At 48.4% G+C, this 18,725-nt stretch overlaps 5 protein-coding genes and 1 non-coding gene across 6 annotated transcripts; 2 read left to right on the top strand and 4 right to left on the bottom strand.

Annotated features, from left to right (window-relative positions):
* Positions 1-2,657: 2,657 nt before the first annotated feature.
* On the bottom strand, positions 2,658-2,774 carry PV09_02950. The gene has a single exon (XR_001622103.1). It is a non-coding gene; the product is annotated as a 5S ribosomal RNA (ribosomal RNA).
* A 102-nt stretch (positions 2,775-2,876) lies between these two features.
* Positions 2,877-3,855, bottom strand: PV09_02951 (uncharacterized protein; the record flags this gene model as incomplete). Its single annotated transcript, XM_016356080.1, has 2 exons — positions 2,877-3,564; positions 3,638-3,855. 2 exons carry the CDS (start codon positions 3,853-3,855, stop codon positions 2,916-2,918), a joined length of 867 nt encoding a protein of 288 aa, XP_016216386.1. The 3' UTR covers positions 2,877-2,915.
* A 1,176-nt stretch (positions 3,856-5,031) lies between these two features.
* Positions 5,032-8,511, top strand: PV09_02952 (uncharacterized protein; the record flags this gene model as incomplete). Its single annotated transcript, XM_016356081.1, has 6 exons — positions 5,032-5,053; positions 5,110-5,219; positions 5,269-5,291; positions 5,595-6,489; positions 6,566-6,911; positions 8,159-8,511. The coding sequence occupies 6 exons, from the start codon at positions 5,032-5,034 to the stop codon at positions 8,509-8,511; spliced, it is 1,749 nt and encodes a 582-aa protein (XP_016216387.1).
* A 1,757-nt stretch (positions 8,512-10,268) lies between these two features.
* Positions 10,269-13,478, bottom strand: PV09_02953 (uncharacterized protein). The gene is made up of 3 exons (XM_016356082.1): positions 13,185-13,478; positions 12,552-13,128; positions 10,269-12,498 (listed from the first exon to the last, which is right to left on the bottom strand). Exons 1-3 carry the CDS (start codon positions 13,293-13,295, stop codon positions 10,784-10,786), a joined length of 2,403 nt encoding a protein of 800 aa, XP_016216388.1. The 5' UTR covers positions 13,296-13,478; the 3' UTR covers positions 10,269-10,783.
* Positions 13,479-14,006: 528 nt separating this feature from the next.
* On the bottom strand, positions 14,007-15,368 carry PV09_02954 (uncharacterized protein). Its single transcript, XM_016356083.1, has 2 exons — positions 14,923-15,368; positions 14,007-14,867 (listed from the first exon to the last, which is right to left on the bottom strand). Exons 1-2 carry the CDS (start codon positions 15,161-15,163, stop codon positions 14,080-14,082), a joined length of 1,029 nt encoding a protein of 342 aa, XP_016216389.1. The 5' UTR covers positions 15,164-15,368; the 3' UTR covers positions 14,007-14,079.
* Positions 15,369-15,672: 304 nt separating this feature from the next.
* PV09_02955 (pre-mRNA-splicing factor ATP-dependent RNA helicase PRP43) lies at positions 15,673-18,517 on the top strand. Its single transcript, XM_016356084.1, has 3 exons — positions 15,673-16,071; positions 16,133-18,008; positions 18,093-18,517. Exons 1-3 carry the CDS (start codon positions 15,755-15,757, stop codon positions 18,201-18,203), a joined length of 2,304 nt encoding a protein of 767 aa, XP_016216390.1. The 5' UTR covers positions 15,673-15,754; the 3' UTR covers positions 18,204-18,517.
* Positions 18,518-18,725: the final 208 nt, after the last annotated feature.

Here is an 18,725-nt window from a genome sequence, read left to right on the forward strand (position 1 = left end):
CAATTCCGACAGGTTGGACTTACGCTGGATGTTACTACGATAATTACCAAGGCAACGGTAGATCCATGGCATACCAGCAAAGTGATTCCAGCCAGTTGACAATCAGTTCCTGCGTGAATCTTTGCGCGACGCTAGGGTATACTGTGGCTGGAACAGAATACTCGACACAGTGCTTCTGCGACAACTTTCTTCGCAACGGTGTACCCCAAGCCCCTGACAGTGACTGCAATATGCCTTGCAGTGGAAACTCCACTGAGATGTGTGGCGCAGGAAATAGATTGACTGTATGGTCAAAAGGTGAACTTCAGATTGCAGCAATTCCAGTCATCGAAGTGACCAATCTACCAGAAAACTGGACGTACGTGGGTTGTCTGCTGGACGGGGTGACAGCAAATAGACCCCTTCCTTACAAGCTGGTTGACTCAAATAACACAGTGGACAATTGCATTGCCCAGTGCCAAATGTTTGGTTATCCTGCTGCTGGAGTTGAGTACGGCGAAGAGTGCTACTGTGGTGACTACAGCGATGTAGCCCTTACAGGTCCCACCATTCAGCCAGATTCTGAATGTAACATGCCATGCTCCGGTAATGCATCTGCGCTTTGCGGGGCTGGTGGACGTCTCCAGACCTATTTCTGGAACAGCACAACCGCTCTCAATGATTGGCATTACCCAACCGGCGCCGATGCTGGTGCGTATAGCTACTTCATGGGAGGTGTTGTTGTGCCGCTGATGACTACCTACAACGTCAACGGCAAGGTCACATTCCTTGAAAAGTTTGGAACCGGTATGTTGTCAAATTCTTCAAATCTTGTAGAGTTGTGCAGCATATTAATGTTGTCTTAGGTCCTCCAAACAGTACCGGTGCTTACGAACTTGACCCCAGCATTCCCGACTTTAACTTGGCATGGAGGGAAATGCACGTGAAAACAGATATATTCTGCTCCGCCGGTCTTGTTCTCCCAGACAAAGCTGGAAGGCAGCTGAACATTGGAGGGTGGTCGGACATTGCACTTGCTGGAATTCGACTCTATACCCCTGATGGTACACCTGGAGTCAATGGCACGAACGATTGGATCGAAAATGCTTCGGAGTTAAAACTTCAGGATGGGAGATGGTATGCAGTACAATCAATCTTGCTGACAGTAGGCTAATGCAAGAGGAACAGGTATCCCACTGCCGTTATCACAGCGGCCGGTAAAATCCTTGTAATCGGCGGTGAAGATGGTTCCAACGGGCCTCCAGTGCCGACTTTGGAAATGTTACCACCTGAAGGGCCTCCATTATTCATGGACTGGTTGCAACAGAGTGATCCGTGGAACCTGTATCCCTTTCCAGCCGTTACGAGGGAGGGAATATTTGTTGCGTACTGGAATCAAGCCCGTATTTTAGACGAGAACACCTTTGAAACCATCAGGGTAAGTTCGAGGATGCGAAGTGAGTCGAAAACATACTAAAGTACATTTTAAAGCTTCTGCCACCTATTCCTGGAGCTGTTAATGCGCCCCAAGGCGGCAGGACGTACCCGCTCGAAGGAGCAATGGTCATTCTTCCGCAGCACGCTCCGTACACAGACTCTCTTGAAGTACTTCTGTGCGGCGGCTCTACATCAGACAATGTCGCCCTAGACAACTGTGTCTCTATTCGGGCAGAAGATCCAGATGCCGAATGGGTCATCGAGAGAATGCCATCTAAACGAGTGATGCCAAATATTGTGGCTCTGCCAGATGGAACATTCTTGATCCTCAATGGGGCCCAGGAAGGCGTGGCAGGATTTGCACTTGCCGACAACCCGAACCTTAATGCAGTACTCTACGATCCAACATTGCCAGTTGGGTCGAGAATGAGCGTCATGGCAAATACGACTCTTGCTCGGATGTACCATTCCGAGGCGATCCTTATGAATGATGGACGTGTTCTTGTGAGCGGTTCAGACCCTCTTGATGCCCGTTTCCCTGAACAGTACGTTGTCGAGGTTTTTGAGCCTCCCTACTTGCTGAATGGTAAGCCAAAGCCAACCTTCCAGCTTCCATCTTTTGATTGGGCATGGGGAGATACCATAAATGTCACAGATGTCAGCGCGCCAAACGGGGGCACTGGATCTCTGGCTTTTACATTGCTCGGTGCTGTCTCAAGTACACACAGTAATAGCATGGGCCAAAGAACAATATTTCCCGCTGTTAGCTGCTCCGGAACAACATGTACCATTACAGCTCCTCCAAACGGCCACATTGCACCACCTGGTTGGTTTCAGTTGTTCGCAGTAGATGATGGTCAGCCAAGCGAGGGCGTTTGGGTGCGGGTTGGTGGCGACCCTGGTGAACTAGGGAATTGGCCAGACTTGCCAGATTTCTACCCGTTACCTGGTGTATAAGCAGGAGGATTGAGTTCTCTTCGCCAAAACATTAATTTTTAGATAATTCTTTAAACATGTAATTAACAATTAATTCGATTAGCATCTTCAAAATTTAGCCACCACTTTTAATACTCGTACATCATTGAAGCTCTATAGAAGTTACAACAATGTAGTTGTAGCAAAAATGCACATTCGTTATGGTGACAAGGGAAAGTGATCGTTATCATAGTTTGCATGCGATAAAACTAAAGATATATGGACTTTAAAAAATGCCAAAAAGACCAGGTAAAAAAGAAAAAAAAAACGTACAGCAGCGCCGGATTCCCACGTGGTCACCCACCGTAGTACTAATGGGCCGGTATGAGGCTTATGTAAGAGTGAGCGGACGGGGACTCCAGTTTTCCTCATCCTATGACCGTACGTGATATACATATCAGAGTAATTCAACTTATAACGTAGAAAAACTTTGATTAAATTCTGGAAAGGCGTTGATCGTGTGTTTCAATCTAGCGATCCGTTCAATAATGACAGCCAAACCAGGCCATACCGGTATCCAACTATCAAAGATCTATCATGTACACTTTTCCTCCAGCGAAGAGCCCTTTCAGATACAAACCAGGCGGGAATCCAGTACTTGTAACGTACAGTCGGTTGCCATCCTCCAATGTCCTCCCAAATTGGGCAGAACTTGGAAAGTCCAGACCATCAGCAACAACGGCTGAGCTTCCGTTGGCCTGGACCTGGACGACTGATCCTGCAAGATACTGCATCAGGTACGACGGGTCGTCCTGATCACGGCCGATAGCCAGGTCATCAAGGAAACCGAGTCCGTCGGCCACGACATGGGCGGAGCCGATGGCATCACCCGAGCGCGTGTCTTCCTCGAGACGACAGAATATGCCTCTGATAGAGTTATTGTAGTATATCGTGCTGTTCCGCGCACGAATTCCATTGATTCCTGCTCCGAGATCGAGCGGTAGTCCAACCATGGTATCGTCTTTGATGGCAACTTCAGAAGAGTTGCTTCTGAGATCAAACCGGACAACAGCACCGAGTTTGGTATCGCTCGCTAATAGCATGGTGTTGGAGAGTTTGGTAAGGCCATTGAGAATACCGACGTTCGGGACGCTAGCAATAATTCGGCTTAGTTCAGCCTTCCCAGAGAGCTTCGAGGTGCGCAAATCAAAAGTCCATAGCGAATAAGACGAGCTGTGGAATGGAATGACTGCGAAAACGTCTTGGGTTGTTTCAACTATGCCTTGAATGCCAGAGTAGGTCGAACCGAGCGACAAGTTGAGCGGTGGATGGTAACACAAAAGGGTTGATTTCATAAACCTCTGGCGCCGACCAGAGCACGACTAGAATGTTGCCGTTGCTACGGACGGCCATATTCTCGATCCATGTTCCGGAAGGAAATTGATAGAGAACGGAAACACTTGTTGCACTAACTTGAGCGCTCAAGGTGCACAAAAGTGGGCTGATATATTTCCAACCAAGCATGATTGAATTTTTCCAATCGCACTGCAATATTGCTAGCACGTTGAATTAAGCCAATATATCGTTATTTTTCGGGATCTTCGCTGCGAGGCTCATGGTTAATGACTATTTGCATGTGCACGAGCAACCAGTTCGGGAAACCAGCTGTTTCAGATACAGTCTATGCAGAGAGTATGCTGCTCTTGGGAACTCTTCCGCCAACGCTACACGGGAACAGATCCAAGAACAACTTCATTCTTGGAAATCTTTATGATATAGCGTACAGAGACTTGGGAACAGATGTGCGTGTGGACGTCGCTAACGAAGACCCCTAAATCTTTCATTCACTGACATCGGTAGGAGCTGGAAGATACTTTGCTTTCTTAACTATTATTAACCAAACTGAGAATATAAGAAGTTTTAACATGTACCAAAGAGAGAAATACTCTATTTGTTCGGAAAGTCGGTCCTAAGCCTGTGACGGTCTTGACATGTCGCGACATGCAGAACGATTGGCGTACATGTGCAGAGAAAGTTGCCGAAGGTGGAACAAGCATGTATGAAGCCTCGGCAGTGCAATGCATGCGATCAAGAGAGTGCCTGTAAAAAATTAAGAAAACTCTTTTTACCGATTGATCTTTTTCCGAATATAAAGGACGCTTTTTGTGCCTTCGTGCGCGGCCATTTCGACTGTGTTGTCTGAAGCGTGCAAGGAACATGCACATGGCCGCGTTCGCGCTCATAAATTGTATGCCGAATAAGTTAACTTATGGCTAAACATGCCGTCTGTAGCGATCTAACACGCCAGAATATTTCACGTATCATTCTGAGTCCGTTGAAGTTTCAATGACGTTAACGACGCCACATATGCCCACATTGGTGCGAGGGAGCAGGTTTGCGGATCGTTCGTCTTCTAGGATATATATTCCCACTGAAGAGAAGATAAACGATTCGTGCAATAGCGATTCCTTTGCTGGCCCAGCTTAGCTAGGCACCTACATGCGACACAGGGATAGAAGCACGTGCGTCATGGCTCCGCAGTGGCTTGGTGTTGATGTAGTTGGGTTTTGTCAAGCACCTCTTTTGGTGCTAGATAACTCCGCAACAAAACCCGGCGGCAAGACATAAGCGCTCGATATCTCGACTCAAACGACATGGCCGCTAGTTCAAAGCCTCTAGCCGCCCAACAAAAGGCTGCCTATGCCATCCTCAGAGAACAAAGGTATGTAAATGCACGTTATCTGCTGCTTATGCAGAGCATGTGCTGACCCTACAAAGTGCATCGTAAGGACCGCGAACGTCTTACCCGTCCCCGAACCTCCCGTGTTGCGAAGACGTTGGCGATTGAGAAAGAGTCTACAGTTCGGACGGATAAGAAGCGACAAGAGGTAAGCGTGTGATAGTGTCTGTTGTTATCAGAGATCTAACGATACACAGGAACAAGCCATGGAGGAGAATTGGTTACAAAGAATCTTACACCCTTAAACTGGCAATTGCAATCAAATAAATACGCCCTCTGCCCAGGAATCGGCGACGCGAAAGAGATCTTGAGCAATCAAAGCCGAGCAAGCCGCGGACCCCAGACGATCTAAGCGGCCTCGAACACTTGTCCAGCAGCCATTACCTATCCAGCAATCCGAAGGCAGGAAGTGACGCCTGAATATCTCAGAATCCGGCGTAACAGGTGCTTTTCGCAAACACGCACGACATAATCCTGACAAAGCTGCTATTAACCACTCAACTGAACAAGAGGAGGCAGACAGCGTCGACGGCCAAACAGATCCCATACTGTACTGGACAAAGACGGGACATTGGCCCAAAGGATATACTGAGCAGAGTGACAAAAACACAAGTCATCTACTTGCCAGGCAGAAGTCCTCGGGCTCCCTTCGCCGGAGGAAATCTCCGCTGGTCTCTGTTGATCCAGCTTCTGTCGCGACAAGCTCTGTCGCGCCGAGCTCAACAACACCCAGCGACCAAAAGCCACGAGATGTCAAGAGCGCTCCTTACCAAGATCCACGTTATGAGACTTTACTTACGACGAAGGGAAGCTTTATAATCATATCCGACCTTGACGTTGACGAAGGAAATAAGACACTTTGCCGCTCTTTGCTCCAGAAGGAGCAAACCGTTCACGAGCAGTCTTTGTTTCGCGACGACCTCTTTGAGCAAACCATCCAAAAGATCCAGAATCGGAATGAAGCCAGGGTTATTCAAGACATTAGTCGATTAATCGTACCTTCAGCGGAGGCCCTAACATCATACGGAGCCAAGCATCTAAAGTTCTTGATCGAAAGTGTCAACGAAGGCTGGAACAACTCCTTTCCTTTAACAGGCATGCGTCCGCAGCCTGACTACTCTGTAGGATTCAAGCGGGAAGCATCTACCAGCGAGCAGCTCAACAAGCTTGCCTCATTTATTGGTAACTTCATCTCCAGCGATCATTCGTACCTCATGGCTACGTACTATATGTACTTCCCGTTCTTTACTTGTGAGGTGAAGTGCGGTGCTGCAGCGCTCGATATTGCAGACCGACAGCATGCCTATAGCATAATACTTGCGGTAAGAGCTACCGTCGAGCTCTTTAGACTTGTTGGTCGTGAGATGAAGCTTCATCGAGAGATTCTCGCCTTCTCAATTTCGCACAACCACAGATTGGTGAGAATCTATGGACACTACCCAGTCATTAATGGGAAGGACACTAAGTACTACCGCTATCTAATCAATCCATAAGTTCAGCTTTACACCTCTAAATGGAAAGGAGAAATGGACCGCATATAAGTTCACTAAGAATATCTACGACATATGGATGCCGAATCACTTTAAACGGCTATGTTCGGCTATAGATCAAATCCCGGTAGATCTGGATTTCAGTGTTGCACAACCTTCCAAGAGCTTCGGGCTTTCAGAAGACCTTCAGGGCCATAATCTTTCGGGATCAAGCCAGCCTGATTCTCAATCATATGGAAACAGTCAGCAAAGTACTAGCAGTGGTGCAAGGGACTCCACCCCCAATACCTCTTTCACTGACCGGGGCACGCCGAAGAGGCCCAGGAAACGGCTTGCTGAAGGACAGCAGTGTAAATAGGCAACCATAGTATATAATGATCTGTCTAGGCATTCAGATAACTCTGTTTACTCCCTGTTCTACAACGCTACAAGTGCCCTGGCAAGTCTGGACAGTATCCTAATATATATGTTGATATCAGCAAGAGCAGGATTTATTTTATCCTTACTCAGCATCGAGGATGTTTTTCGGATGGTTTGACAAATCACCTTCCCAACATATTCCTCTTCTCGTTCCAGCTTTGACAGACTATGCCGGACCTGGCTCGCATGGCCGTCGTCGCATTTCCTCTTTTTGCCTAAGTATTAATCAGTCAACTCGACAATGAGCTGGTTCTTGCGTCTACTTCTGCTGCCAGCTTTCAGAGCATGTACCTCCTCCAGGTCTTCTTCAGTATCATCAATGGACGTCGCGCCCTACTGTAAACAAAGGGACACCAAACTCTCAGTGCCCTCGATATCGCTTACGGCGTTATGGTTCGCAGTCCATGGGTCAAGCTTACTCGGGTTAGCGGTGACGGATAGAACAAAATCTGGCTGTAAATGCGAACCTCTCCTTCTCGGATGCTTCTTCGCGGCGAGGATAGCTCTGTAGGCATTCGAAATACGGAAACAGCGTCAGTGATCGGCTGATTCATGGAGGGGATATAGAATTGCTCAGTGCATTAAGTAGAGCTTAGACGCCTGTCTTTTATACCACAACGCCCTGCTTAAATAAGTACTGACAATACTGTAGCTCAACAGCTGATCAATAAGCCTCCACATTATACACAGCAAATGTAGGCGATAATGGAGATCCCTAAGTGGGACTTTATGCGTTACACCACTTCCTGCTATGCCGAGTGGCTTTGACAGCAGCCTCACACATAAATGAGTAGGTTCAAACATTATTACTCATTGTTTGCTGATGTGTCACGATCAATTGGTTGATCGTGTACTATCAAGCACGCCTCAGATCCTAGCAGAAGGCTGTGGGCAGGCGTAGTGCTCATCTATCAAAATATCTTCAGACACTTTCAATGCCATCTCCACTCTGTTATCTCGGCCTCTCATCATCAGTACTCTGCCGCCTACGACAATATTTATACACCTTCGCATCTGACTTCTGCTACTACCATATCCTACCGCATTCTTTGTTGTCACCGCAGAAGTGCTTCTAAAACGCCATGTTATTAGTCCCCTTAAAAGCGACCAAACCCTATCTTCCAACGACGCCATCTTGAGTTGAGACCTTCCTTCGTGCCTGCTACAACCACGATAGCCAAGACAAGAGTTGAAGGGAAGCGCTTAGCCGGCCAAAAGGATTCAAACGCTGCGAAGAAAGCTAAGCAGGGCCGTGGGACGCAAGGTGTGGTCAAGCCAACGCGGCCGAGAAGCAGGTCGACTCTCTTGGAGGCCGGTAAAACGGCCATGGACAAGCTAGAGGTTGCCGGAGGTAGTCTTGAAGAAGAGGTAGAAGTACTGGCGAAGCAGCAAACGCATGCCACTTCCGAGGCCAAGACCGGCGATAGAAAGGAGATTAACCTCATAGCATCGAACGACGCAAATACAGCAACCGCGAATGAGGCTGGCCCTCATAGATTTCTCGCCATTAAGAGTTCAAGCTCTCCCTAGATTGCGGAAGCGGCCACGAAGAATGCGAGAAAGTCGGTACGCATTGATGCCGCCCTCTATCAATTGCCAACTGGCTCCAACCCCACAACAGTCATCCCTGGCCCACGCCCAAGAGCAGAGTTCGCAGCTAAGGGAGAGAGTCAGAACCTTGGGATTTTAATGGTCGGTATTGGAAACTATACCACTACAGCATCTTTTCCTGCAAGAAATGAGTCCAAGACGAGATCGAAACTCGCGCCATTCAACCTATGGTTAGCTGAATGCGAAAAGAGCTCTGTAGAGCCTAAGAAGTCATTTATATTATCCAAGCTTGAAACCCTCTTATCCGTAGCGAAGCATAATACCTATCATGTCGCGCTTGAAGATCGACTAACGCTATTAAATCATTAGGTGAACGAGATAACGGGTCCATAAAATGACTAATTCGCTTCAAGACATTGAAGATTCGAAGAAGACCATTCACCTCATGCATGAAGAGGTCGATTGCCGAGTTCTAGGTACTACCAATGTTATTGGACTCACTATGACTGGACTGGCTAAGAATGCCTCAGTCTTGCGTAGTATTAACGCTAAGGTGGTTGTGTGTGAGGAAGCTGCAGAGGTTTTGGAAGCGTATATGCTTGGCATGTTTATGTCCAGCATGCAGTATATCTCATATTGATCGGAGGCCACGAGCAACTAAGACCATAGATCAGGAACTATGACTTATTCTTAATTGAGAGTGACTGAGGAAAGTGGTATCAGCTCGATTGTAGTCTGCTTAAGAGGCTGGCTGGATAATCAATCGGTCAGTATCAGGTTCCTATTACTCAGCTCAATATTTAGCGGCGCATGAGACCTATGATCTCTAGGTTGATTCGAGAGACATTATACACCAGGCTCATAGACCATCCAGATACCAAAAGCTTGCCCAATATACCAGGCATGAGGAAGAACATGTTCTGGCAAAATATTCTAATCCGGAAGTAAGCCCGCAATACAACACTGAAGGAAAGTGTTACGAGGTAACACGTGAACAGTCACGTGGGAATGATTGTGATCATTCTGCTCAATAATGAGCAGAATGAGCGCATCAACCAATGGTTGATGGCCAGGGTGTCGCTGATTGGTGAAAGTGATCATCCTGCTCAAGAATGATCAAAATGATCATAATAAGTAAGGCAACAAGGACACCAAGAATGAGGTCTATATAAACATCCTGTCTCTACTGGTATTACACTTCTTCGTGATTCAACTGTCTAGTTTATCTAGTAGTTAGTTTGAATATATTCCTATACTCTTGAAGCTCATACTATTCTAAGTCATAAACATAACTATCTTATTATATTCCTTCCGTGATAAGCTCTGGTTATACCTTGTTCCTTTGCTCTAGGAAGCTAAACCTTCCGAAGTGGCTTACATTAGTGAAGCTAGTCGGTACTGGGAAAGTATTTCTAACAGAAAGTCGCACAGCAATGACTTTAAGGTATAAATAACCTCTATCCTTATACACCATATTATCTGCCAGGGCGTATATAAGAGTAGTCCTCTAATATTGTCATCACGATAAGATAGCATTAACTGAAATATTAGCTCCTCCAAGCACTTATCTGGGGGAAATCTTACCTTATGGCATTCCATTCCGAACATTTTGTGCGTGGAGCCCAAGCTCATTCCTCCTCCAAGCCCAGGAACGTCTAGCTGGATGTTGAATGCTGCCCTAAAGTCTGGATTTCAAATAATCCGCTTTATATTATCTGATTTATAGCTATATATCCCTTATAAAAGTACCTACCATCACCTTTTAAAGTACAGGTTCCCTCTAACTCCATATCCTTAGTATTCTTAGATTTTATAATATATTTCGCTATTTTTGAATAAAGAGCGGAGCGAAAATTGACCACTGGACGTATACCGACTTGAAGGTAGCTGACGAAATCTACTGGACAAGACGATTTTATATTGAGCGTAGGAAATACGTCCCTGAACTTTGTGATCATTGAGACCTACTTAAACGAAGCAGGTAGGTTTCAATCCGATTTTTGTTCCCTTTTCCATTCCCAGGATCAAGACTGAGAAGATCGATCTCAAATATAGTTCTCTCCGAACACATGTTGAAGATGTGTGACGAGACTACCCATACGCAAGAAATCGGCTTTTGAGCCAGAAGATCTAAGTCTTCGAGAATCGCACTCGGCACCACCATGATGAAACCTCCAAATCATCCATTCATTCTTCTCGCGTCTTCATTGCCCTTTGGGCTGCAATCCCATTTCGTGCCGTGTGGATGTGTTCACATTAAGCACCCGTTCTTCCTTGAACTATGCACCTCCCCTCCGCCAATTTTCACGCGCTCTCCTGAGGGTAACCTGATGAAAGCTTCCACACACCACTCGTACCATACTTTTCGATCATCCGTCATCCTCCACATACTCACATCAAGTTCCGCGCCGTCAGGGAAGTTTATGGGAGTCCTGAGCGGAAAGTATATAGGGAACCAGCTGATCATATCCCTGCTTTTTCTATCCATTGTCACCGGGTTCGTACTCAATTCAACGGTCACTGGCGAGCCTGCATCAGGATCCTCAGAGGTTGCAGAAAGGGAGTCAATATCTGATGAGGTGTATAAGACGGTCTCAAAATATCCTGCAAGACCGTGGCATGTCCCTCTATGTTCACAAGGAAAGGAAAGGTGGCATGACCGTGAGTTGTGTTCATTTGCGCCGTCTCCACCATGAGTACCACCATAGCCTCCTGCTGCGGAACCTCCACGACGGAGGTTAGCTTGCGCCAATATCGTCGGTGAAATAGGATGTTTGAACTCCCAGCAGGTTTGTACGTTGGGTATCGTGTTTGATTCTATTGTGGAAGAGATGGTGGTTGATGAGAGGGACGCCAATGCAGACAGTGTTGGCTTTTGATCAGAGGAGACTATGGAAAGGTAGTCGTGCTGGTGGAGCATCACAACATACGGAAGGTCGAAAACGTCCTTATCTGCAACGCTCTTGTGGAAAAGTTCCGAGTAGAGTCTTGGTGTGTAAATTGGAGTAATGTGCGCAGTGTAAGAGGCTGGGATGGATATGCCGTATTCAGGAGCTAGGACATGCTGCACGCCATCGAGACACTCAGGACTCAGCTCGTTATCAGCAAAGGAGCCCAGCAACTCAGAAACCAGGATGTCAACGGTCCCAAATGTGCCATCAGCCAGCTGTGGGCCTTTCCAGGAGCGCATGTCCGTCTTCACAACAGTGACTCTACCATTCCACTCAAGCTCATTGTGTCGTTGCAGAAGAACATAGGCGTTGGGGTTTTTCTCAATTGCCCAAACCTCGACTTCGACCCCAGTAGTCTGGCTAGCTCTTAAGGCACGCGTGACAAGTGGACCTCGTCCAGATCCAACAACGGCTATAACAACAGCACCGTTGTTACCCGATGTAGGTTTTGCTTCTGTTGCCCAGTCCATGAGTGCATATGCTATTGCACGCTCATACCATTCATACTTGATAGGATCCTTCTCGAAGACCTCATAGGTGATTGATTCAAGATTATCCGCCAGAGGCTGCAGAGGGGCTTGCAAATAGTCCTGGTAACCCGCACCGAAGCGCTCGATGGGTGCCTTGGGTTGCTGCTCCTTTTGAAGCCACCTGAAATAGCTCAAATGCGGCGTTGGATCGTTGGCCACGACAGGATGTGGTGAACTTGATTTGCTGGTTTCTGAGGGCAATGGCCATATTTCACTGCCTGAGTTCGATGATGACGCTGTACCATACGAAGCTGGCGCATCTGGGGAGGGTATTGCGCCCACATCACAAAGTAGAATCCAGGGCGCACTTCTCAGGCGCATGAACCGGTAGATCAACGCTTTATGAGACTTTGGTAACACAGGCTGCTGATATTTTGTGTTGTTGATGACGAAAGAGGATTCGGGTATGAATATCAACCTTAAGGGCTCTGACGCCCATCTAGAGAGCACGTAGGCTGGTGGAAGTTGTTTTGTGATGCTCAACGCTATGATGCAAGTAAGCAGACGCACATAAAATGTGTTGTTGCGAAATGCATACCAAGCGATACTCGGTCGGAGAAATTGCAAAAACGTCGAATGGTATTCCAAGTTTCCCAACTGGACCACTCCGATACTGTCTCCGCCGCTGCCTTGTTTTGTGGCCGTGCATGGTACGCAAGGCTCGTCTGGTCCTCTGCACATTTTTGCTTGACAAGCCCAGCTGGCATCAAAACATGGAATTGAATATAAGGTCCAATAGAGATGGCCTCCTGCAGTGCTCTTGCAAACTGTGTCACCTGCGATCCGGCACCTATCTTAGGCCCTTGGACAACAACATGCTGAACTCCGCAAAAGGCCGCATATGCCACTTCCAAATTGAATACTTGCTGAGATAAGTTTGCTATCACTGGATCCGATGAGGCTAGGTCGATCCACGTTGCAGTTGTGATTATGAGTTGGGAAATCGGGTCATTGGGAGTGAGGGGCGAGTCGATGGGTTTAAGTGCGGGCACGAGGGGAATAGGGAGCGCCTCAGGGTTTGTTGACGCATCGACGGTTTGGTAGTATGTCGAGATTAGGTTGAGAACACTCGTTTGGAAGTGAGCGGTCGTAATGGGGCTGGTGACCATATCATACTATACAGCAATTAATGTTCGAACTACAATTTACAGCTACAAGGCCTTCCACGTACACCAGCAGCTTGGGCCTGCTGGAGAAGCACATCAGTCACTGGAGCATCTCTTCTAGATTCATGCTGGCCAATGTACCACGGCGTTGGTTGCTCTGGTGGACTGTTCTCCATAGTGGCAGAGTGTGGTTGGTGAAAAAAATGCACTACCAAGAGTAACGGGTGGTTTAGCTAGTCGAGTTCCAAGTGCTAATGTGAAGCATCTCCAGTCAGCATGCCGAGCGGAGCGAAACAATCAACAATAAGAAGAGCTTAGGCGCAACTGGCCGAGCGCTGAGACAATCAAAGAAGGCCGAAGCTCTCGTGTGCAGCTTAATTCTGAACGCGGAAATGTTTGAAGCACGAAAGCGGTCTCGAGCGGCAAAATCGCAGTGGGGAAGGGAACAACGCCGCCGGATTGAGGCCGCCCAACCGCTGTGGCCATCTGAGTTTAAGGTTTGGAGATAATTCTAGCGGCTGCCGCTTTACTACTACCAATCTCAATGTCTTGAGACATTATTGAGCCGTTTGGCTCATTATTTGTGTCGACGCTTATAAGAGAAAGGGGGGAAAGATCCTAGTAGATTTACAGTACTGTAACCATTGAGCGGAAGGCTGTGGAGCGTCAGCCCTGCATGCCATCGAGATGTTGAGCTGCACGGGACAAGAGCAGCGACTACCCAAGCCTAATGAGTGATCTTAATGCGCAGGAGACCGACGTAACTCGACCAAGATGGCCAGAGGGTCTTGCAAGAAATACACTTTGCTCATATACGTGGGGCAGTCTCAAGACTACAGAATGAACGGCGCTCGCTACTGGAGCACGTTAAAATTTGAAGATGCATTGCTGGGTCTGCGTGTAAAATACAAAAGCCTTGATCTTCGGTTTGAGACAACCGTCTACATGGACCCCAGCAGCCTATGAACTATTTCTCTCAACGAGCATACAACGTCCTTCCCGCCAGATTAACAATTCATCGAATCTTCTCGCTTCTCCGTCCTGATCTTCGATCTTCGGGTTGATATAGCTATGCACGTCGTTGTCAACCGAACCGCAAATAATCAGCCTCGGCCTTCCCAAGCCACGGGGCTGTCCTCTCAACAGATGTTCTTCGTCTGCAAGACGACTCAAATGCTCATCGAGGTTGTAAATGAGAAGAGAGGCCTGCCCCTCTAGCTCAGTGTCCGATAGGAGTGACGAGACAAAACGCACACGTTTCAGTTTCGGGTTGGACCATACCGCTTTAGCAAGCGCTTTATTGAACACGGCCCGCGGGTCGGGTGGAGGTCTTGGTTCCCAGGGCATAGGAATGTGTGGTATTTCTTTGCGAGAGGCCCATATATCTTCAAACGAGCAGGTGTCCTCCCGTAGCAGTGTGGGCTTCTCCCAGTCTGGAATCCGGTCTATGATCACTGTTTCTGTGATAGGTAAGACCCCTGCACTGTAAAGGATAGATGATAAATTGGCCCAATGACAGAGGGATGGATATGCTATGGCAGTCACGGTCTTTCTCCGTGTGACAGATAGACGTTCAACGTCAGTTTGGAGTGTTGAAGCCGGAGCGCTGACTGTATGTGTCCCATGTTTCCATGCGAGCTGACAAGCTTCCAAATAGAACGTACGACACACCAAAGGCAGTTTTAGTCGGCTGTTTGGATAATCGTCTTCACCTTGGAAGACATAATCTAGAATCTGGCCACGGAGCTCTGAAAGAATGTATTAGAAGATAGAGATGAACCATTTGCTGGAAGTGGATATTACCTCCTGGAAGTCCAAGGAGATGGCATGCTGGATAAAACTGTGTATTCTGCCCTTGCATGATGCTATATGTGTGGCGCAAAGTGGAAGACTTTTTTACCGTACGTAAGGTGCAGGTGGGTAGCACACTATCGGCTTTTGTGAAAGATTGAGCACAACAAGTCTTGTAAGCCGACGGCAATGTCCAGAGACGCTCTGTAGATATACACGTATATCTAAGCATTGTCGTTCGGCTCCCACACATAATGAAGCCAAGCGCAGTCGTATGATTGGCTGCAAGTGCATGAGCTGAACATGATGTCGACAAATGGCAGTAGACGCCTAACGAGAGGCAGCCAGAGCTGAAGGAAACAAGGTCTACGCCAGGATAGCAGATGGCAGATCATACAGCAGAACAGAGTGGGCTAAACGGATGGCAATCTAAGCATGCTCACGATTTAGAGCCACGACGAGCTATGCAGCGCATGAATCGCATCGTCCGAAAAGGAGAGTTGATAGTAGCTCGCAAAGACGAAACGGCTCGGTAGGCGACTGCGGTTAATGGACGCAAATACGCAATATCGTCGGCTCGTGGAACAAAAGCAGGAGTTCTAGTGAAAAGTCGCTTGTTGACTTGGTTACTTGAGGAACTTAAGTCGTGGGTTCACGTGCTGTCTTGCTGCTCTGAGGCCGCATACGGCAGTTTCCCCAGCCACGAGACCGGCCGATCTTCAGGGTCCAAAAAGTCCGTCTCTCGATCCGCGACGCATGAAAGAAAAAAAAAAGCGAAGACGGTGTCGCTGCTAACCAACCCACCATCCGCGTCTCTGACCGCCGTCCTCTTTCCCACCGCGACATGGCAGACAGACGGCCTGACGCTGAAGAGAACGGTCGCGCAAAACGGCAAAAGACAGACGGTGCAGACATGGACCCTAAGGCGAATCCGTACCTCGCGCATTGGAACAATGACGAACAGGATGGCTACTCCAACGGTCAAGAGGGCAAAAAGTCAAAGAAAGATCTTCTGGCTGGCTTCACCAGACATAGAACAACTGCCGAGCAGGCGAGAGCGGCCGAAGATGGCCCCTTCAACCCGTTCACTGGCCAGAAGTTTAGCAAGCGATATCTGAGCATTTTGGAAACCAGGCGCAATCTGCCTGTGCATGCGCAAAGGTACGTCAAGCGTATCCCATCGGATATGCAGCGTGTGATTTTATGATTGACCTGTTCGTAGAAACGAGTTCCTCAAGCTCTTTCAAGAATCCCAGATCCTCGTCTTTGTCGGTGAGACTGGTTCTGGTAAGACGACCCAGATTCCGCAATTTGTGCTGTACGATGATCTCCCCCAACTCCACGGCAAGATGATCGCGTGTACACAGCCGCGCCGTGTGGCAGCAATGTCTGTTGCCGAGCGTGTCTCACAAGAGCTGGATGTGGAGCTAGGCGAGGAAGTCGGTTACAGCATCCGCTTTGAGGACAAGACGTCGCCAAAGACGATTCTGAAGTACATGACGGATGGTATGCTACTGCGCGAGGCGATGACGGACCATAATCTGACCCGATACTCGTGCTTGATCCTCGACGAGGCGCATGAGCGCACCCTCGCGACGGACATCCTCATGGCGTTCTTGAAGGAGGTCGCTGTGAGAAGGCCAGACCTGAAGATTGTCATCATGTCTGCCACTCTTGACGCTCAAAAGTTCCAAAAGTACTTCGCTATCAACGAAAAACCTGCGCCGCTTCTCGCTGTGCCAGGCCGAACACACCCAGTCGAGATTTTCTACACCACGGAACCAGAGCGTGACTATGTCGAGGCAGCGCTGAGGACTGTGCTTCAAATACATGCCACGGAGCCGGAAGGCGATATTTTGCTTTTCTTAACCGGCGAGGAGGAAATCGAGGATGCGTGCCGGAAGATCAGCCTAGAGGCGGATGAGATGATCCGAGAGGCAGACGCTGGACCGCTGAAAGTCTATCCGCTTTACGGAACACTTCCTCCACAGCAGCAGCAGAAGATATTCGAGCCAGCGCCACCACCGAGAACAAAGGGGGGTAGGCCAGGCCGAAAAGTGATTGTCTCGACGAACATTGCCGAGACCTCGCTCACTATCGACGGCATAGTCTACGTGGTCGACCCTGGTTTCTCAAAGCAAAAGGTATACAATCCACGCATCCGTGTCGAGTCGTTGCTCGTCTCGCCCATATCGAAGGCTTCGGCTGCACAGAGAGCTGGTCGTGCTGGTCGTACTCGACCTGGCAAATGCTTCCGACTGTACACGGAACAAGCGTTCAAGAAAGAGCTCATCGAACAAACACACCCAGAAATCTTGCGCTCTAACTTGTCTATGACCGTCCTTCAGCTCAAGAAACTTGGCATCGACGATCTTGTGCACTTTGATCTAATGGACCCTCCAGCGCCGGAGACTTTAATGCGGGCCTTGGAAGAGTTGAACTACCTTGCGTGTCTCGACGACGAAGGAGATATGACCGAACTGGGTCGTTTGGCGTCCGAGTTCCCGCTCGACCCAGCGTTGGCAGTCATGCTGATCTCAAGCCCCGAATTCTACTGTTCCAACGAGATACTTTCGATCACGGCGCTCCTGTCGGTCCCACAAATCTTCGTGCGGCCAGCCAACGCCCGCAAACGTGCGGATGAGATGAAAGAGCTTTTTGCACATCCGGACGGCGACCACCTCACCATGCTCAACTGCTACCACGCTTTCAAATCTCCCGAGGCCCAAAAGGATCCCAGACAATGGTGCTACGATCACTTCCTGTCGTACCGTGCCCTGCAGCAGGCAGATAACGTGCGCCTGCAGCTCAAGCGCATCATGGAGTCCCGCGAAATCGAGCTCGTGAGCACGCCCTTTGAAGACAAGAAATACTACGAGAACATCCGGCGCGCCCTTGTCGCTGGGTTTTTCATGCAGGTCGCCAAGAGGGAGAGCGGCGGCAAGACGTACACCACGGTCAAGGACGAGCAAAGCGTGCTGCTGCATCCGAGCACGGTGCTGGGTGTGGACGCAGAATGGGTCATTTACAACGAGTTTGTGCTCACGACGAAGAACTACATCCGAACGGTTACGCACGTCAAGCCAGAGTGGCTGCTGGTGAGTTTGTTCTTTTTCTTCTCTTCTCTCTACCGACCGTGGTTGGTTCCGTCGGGACGCGCGCGCTAACGAGTCGGTCCATAGGACATCGCACCGAACTATTACAATCTTGACGACTTCAAGAACGGGGAGATCAAAACGGCGCTGAAGAGGACGATAGAAAAGATGCGCAGGAGGGAAGCGATGAAGAGGTGAGCGGTGGTATTTGGAAGCGCGTCAAGTAGAAAAAATAACGGCGTTTTTTCTCATTGTTGGTCATTCCACACAAAAGAACACACGATGACCAAGATGGCGGCAGACTTTGACCAGAGTCTTCCATTCATGGCGCACGTTTTAGACTTCAACTCCCACTCTCAGTGGTTTAAGAAGCTATCCCAACCAGTAGCTTTTAAATCAAATCTTTTTTTTTTCGTTCGAGAAGTATCCTCACCATAACCAGTTTTAGTTTTAGCGCAAGAGTTAAATATATATATATATACCAGAGGGCGACACCGCGAAATCGATCAGCCTCGTTTCTCAAACACTTCGACTTGAGAAAAAAAAATCTTTCTTTTCCTCTTTTTGTTCCTCTTAAAAAAAAGTTATCTACCTTAATCACGCGTGCTAAGATCTCCCCGACCGCGCGCGCATACTAGACGGATCTTGCAGCTCTTAAGCGTGAATGTGAATGTAAAAGAAAGAAAGAGAGAGAGAGAGAGAGAGTGGAGGAACGACGAG

The sequence above is a fragment of the Verruconis gallopava genome (assembly GCF_000836295.1).
Source record: "Verruconis gallopava strain CBS 43764 unplaced genomic scaffold supercont1.7, whole genome shotgun sequence".
Taxonomy (NCBI): Eukaryota; Fungi; Ascomycota; class Dothideomycetes; order Venturiales; family Sympoventuriaceae; genus Verruconis; species Verruconis gallopava.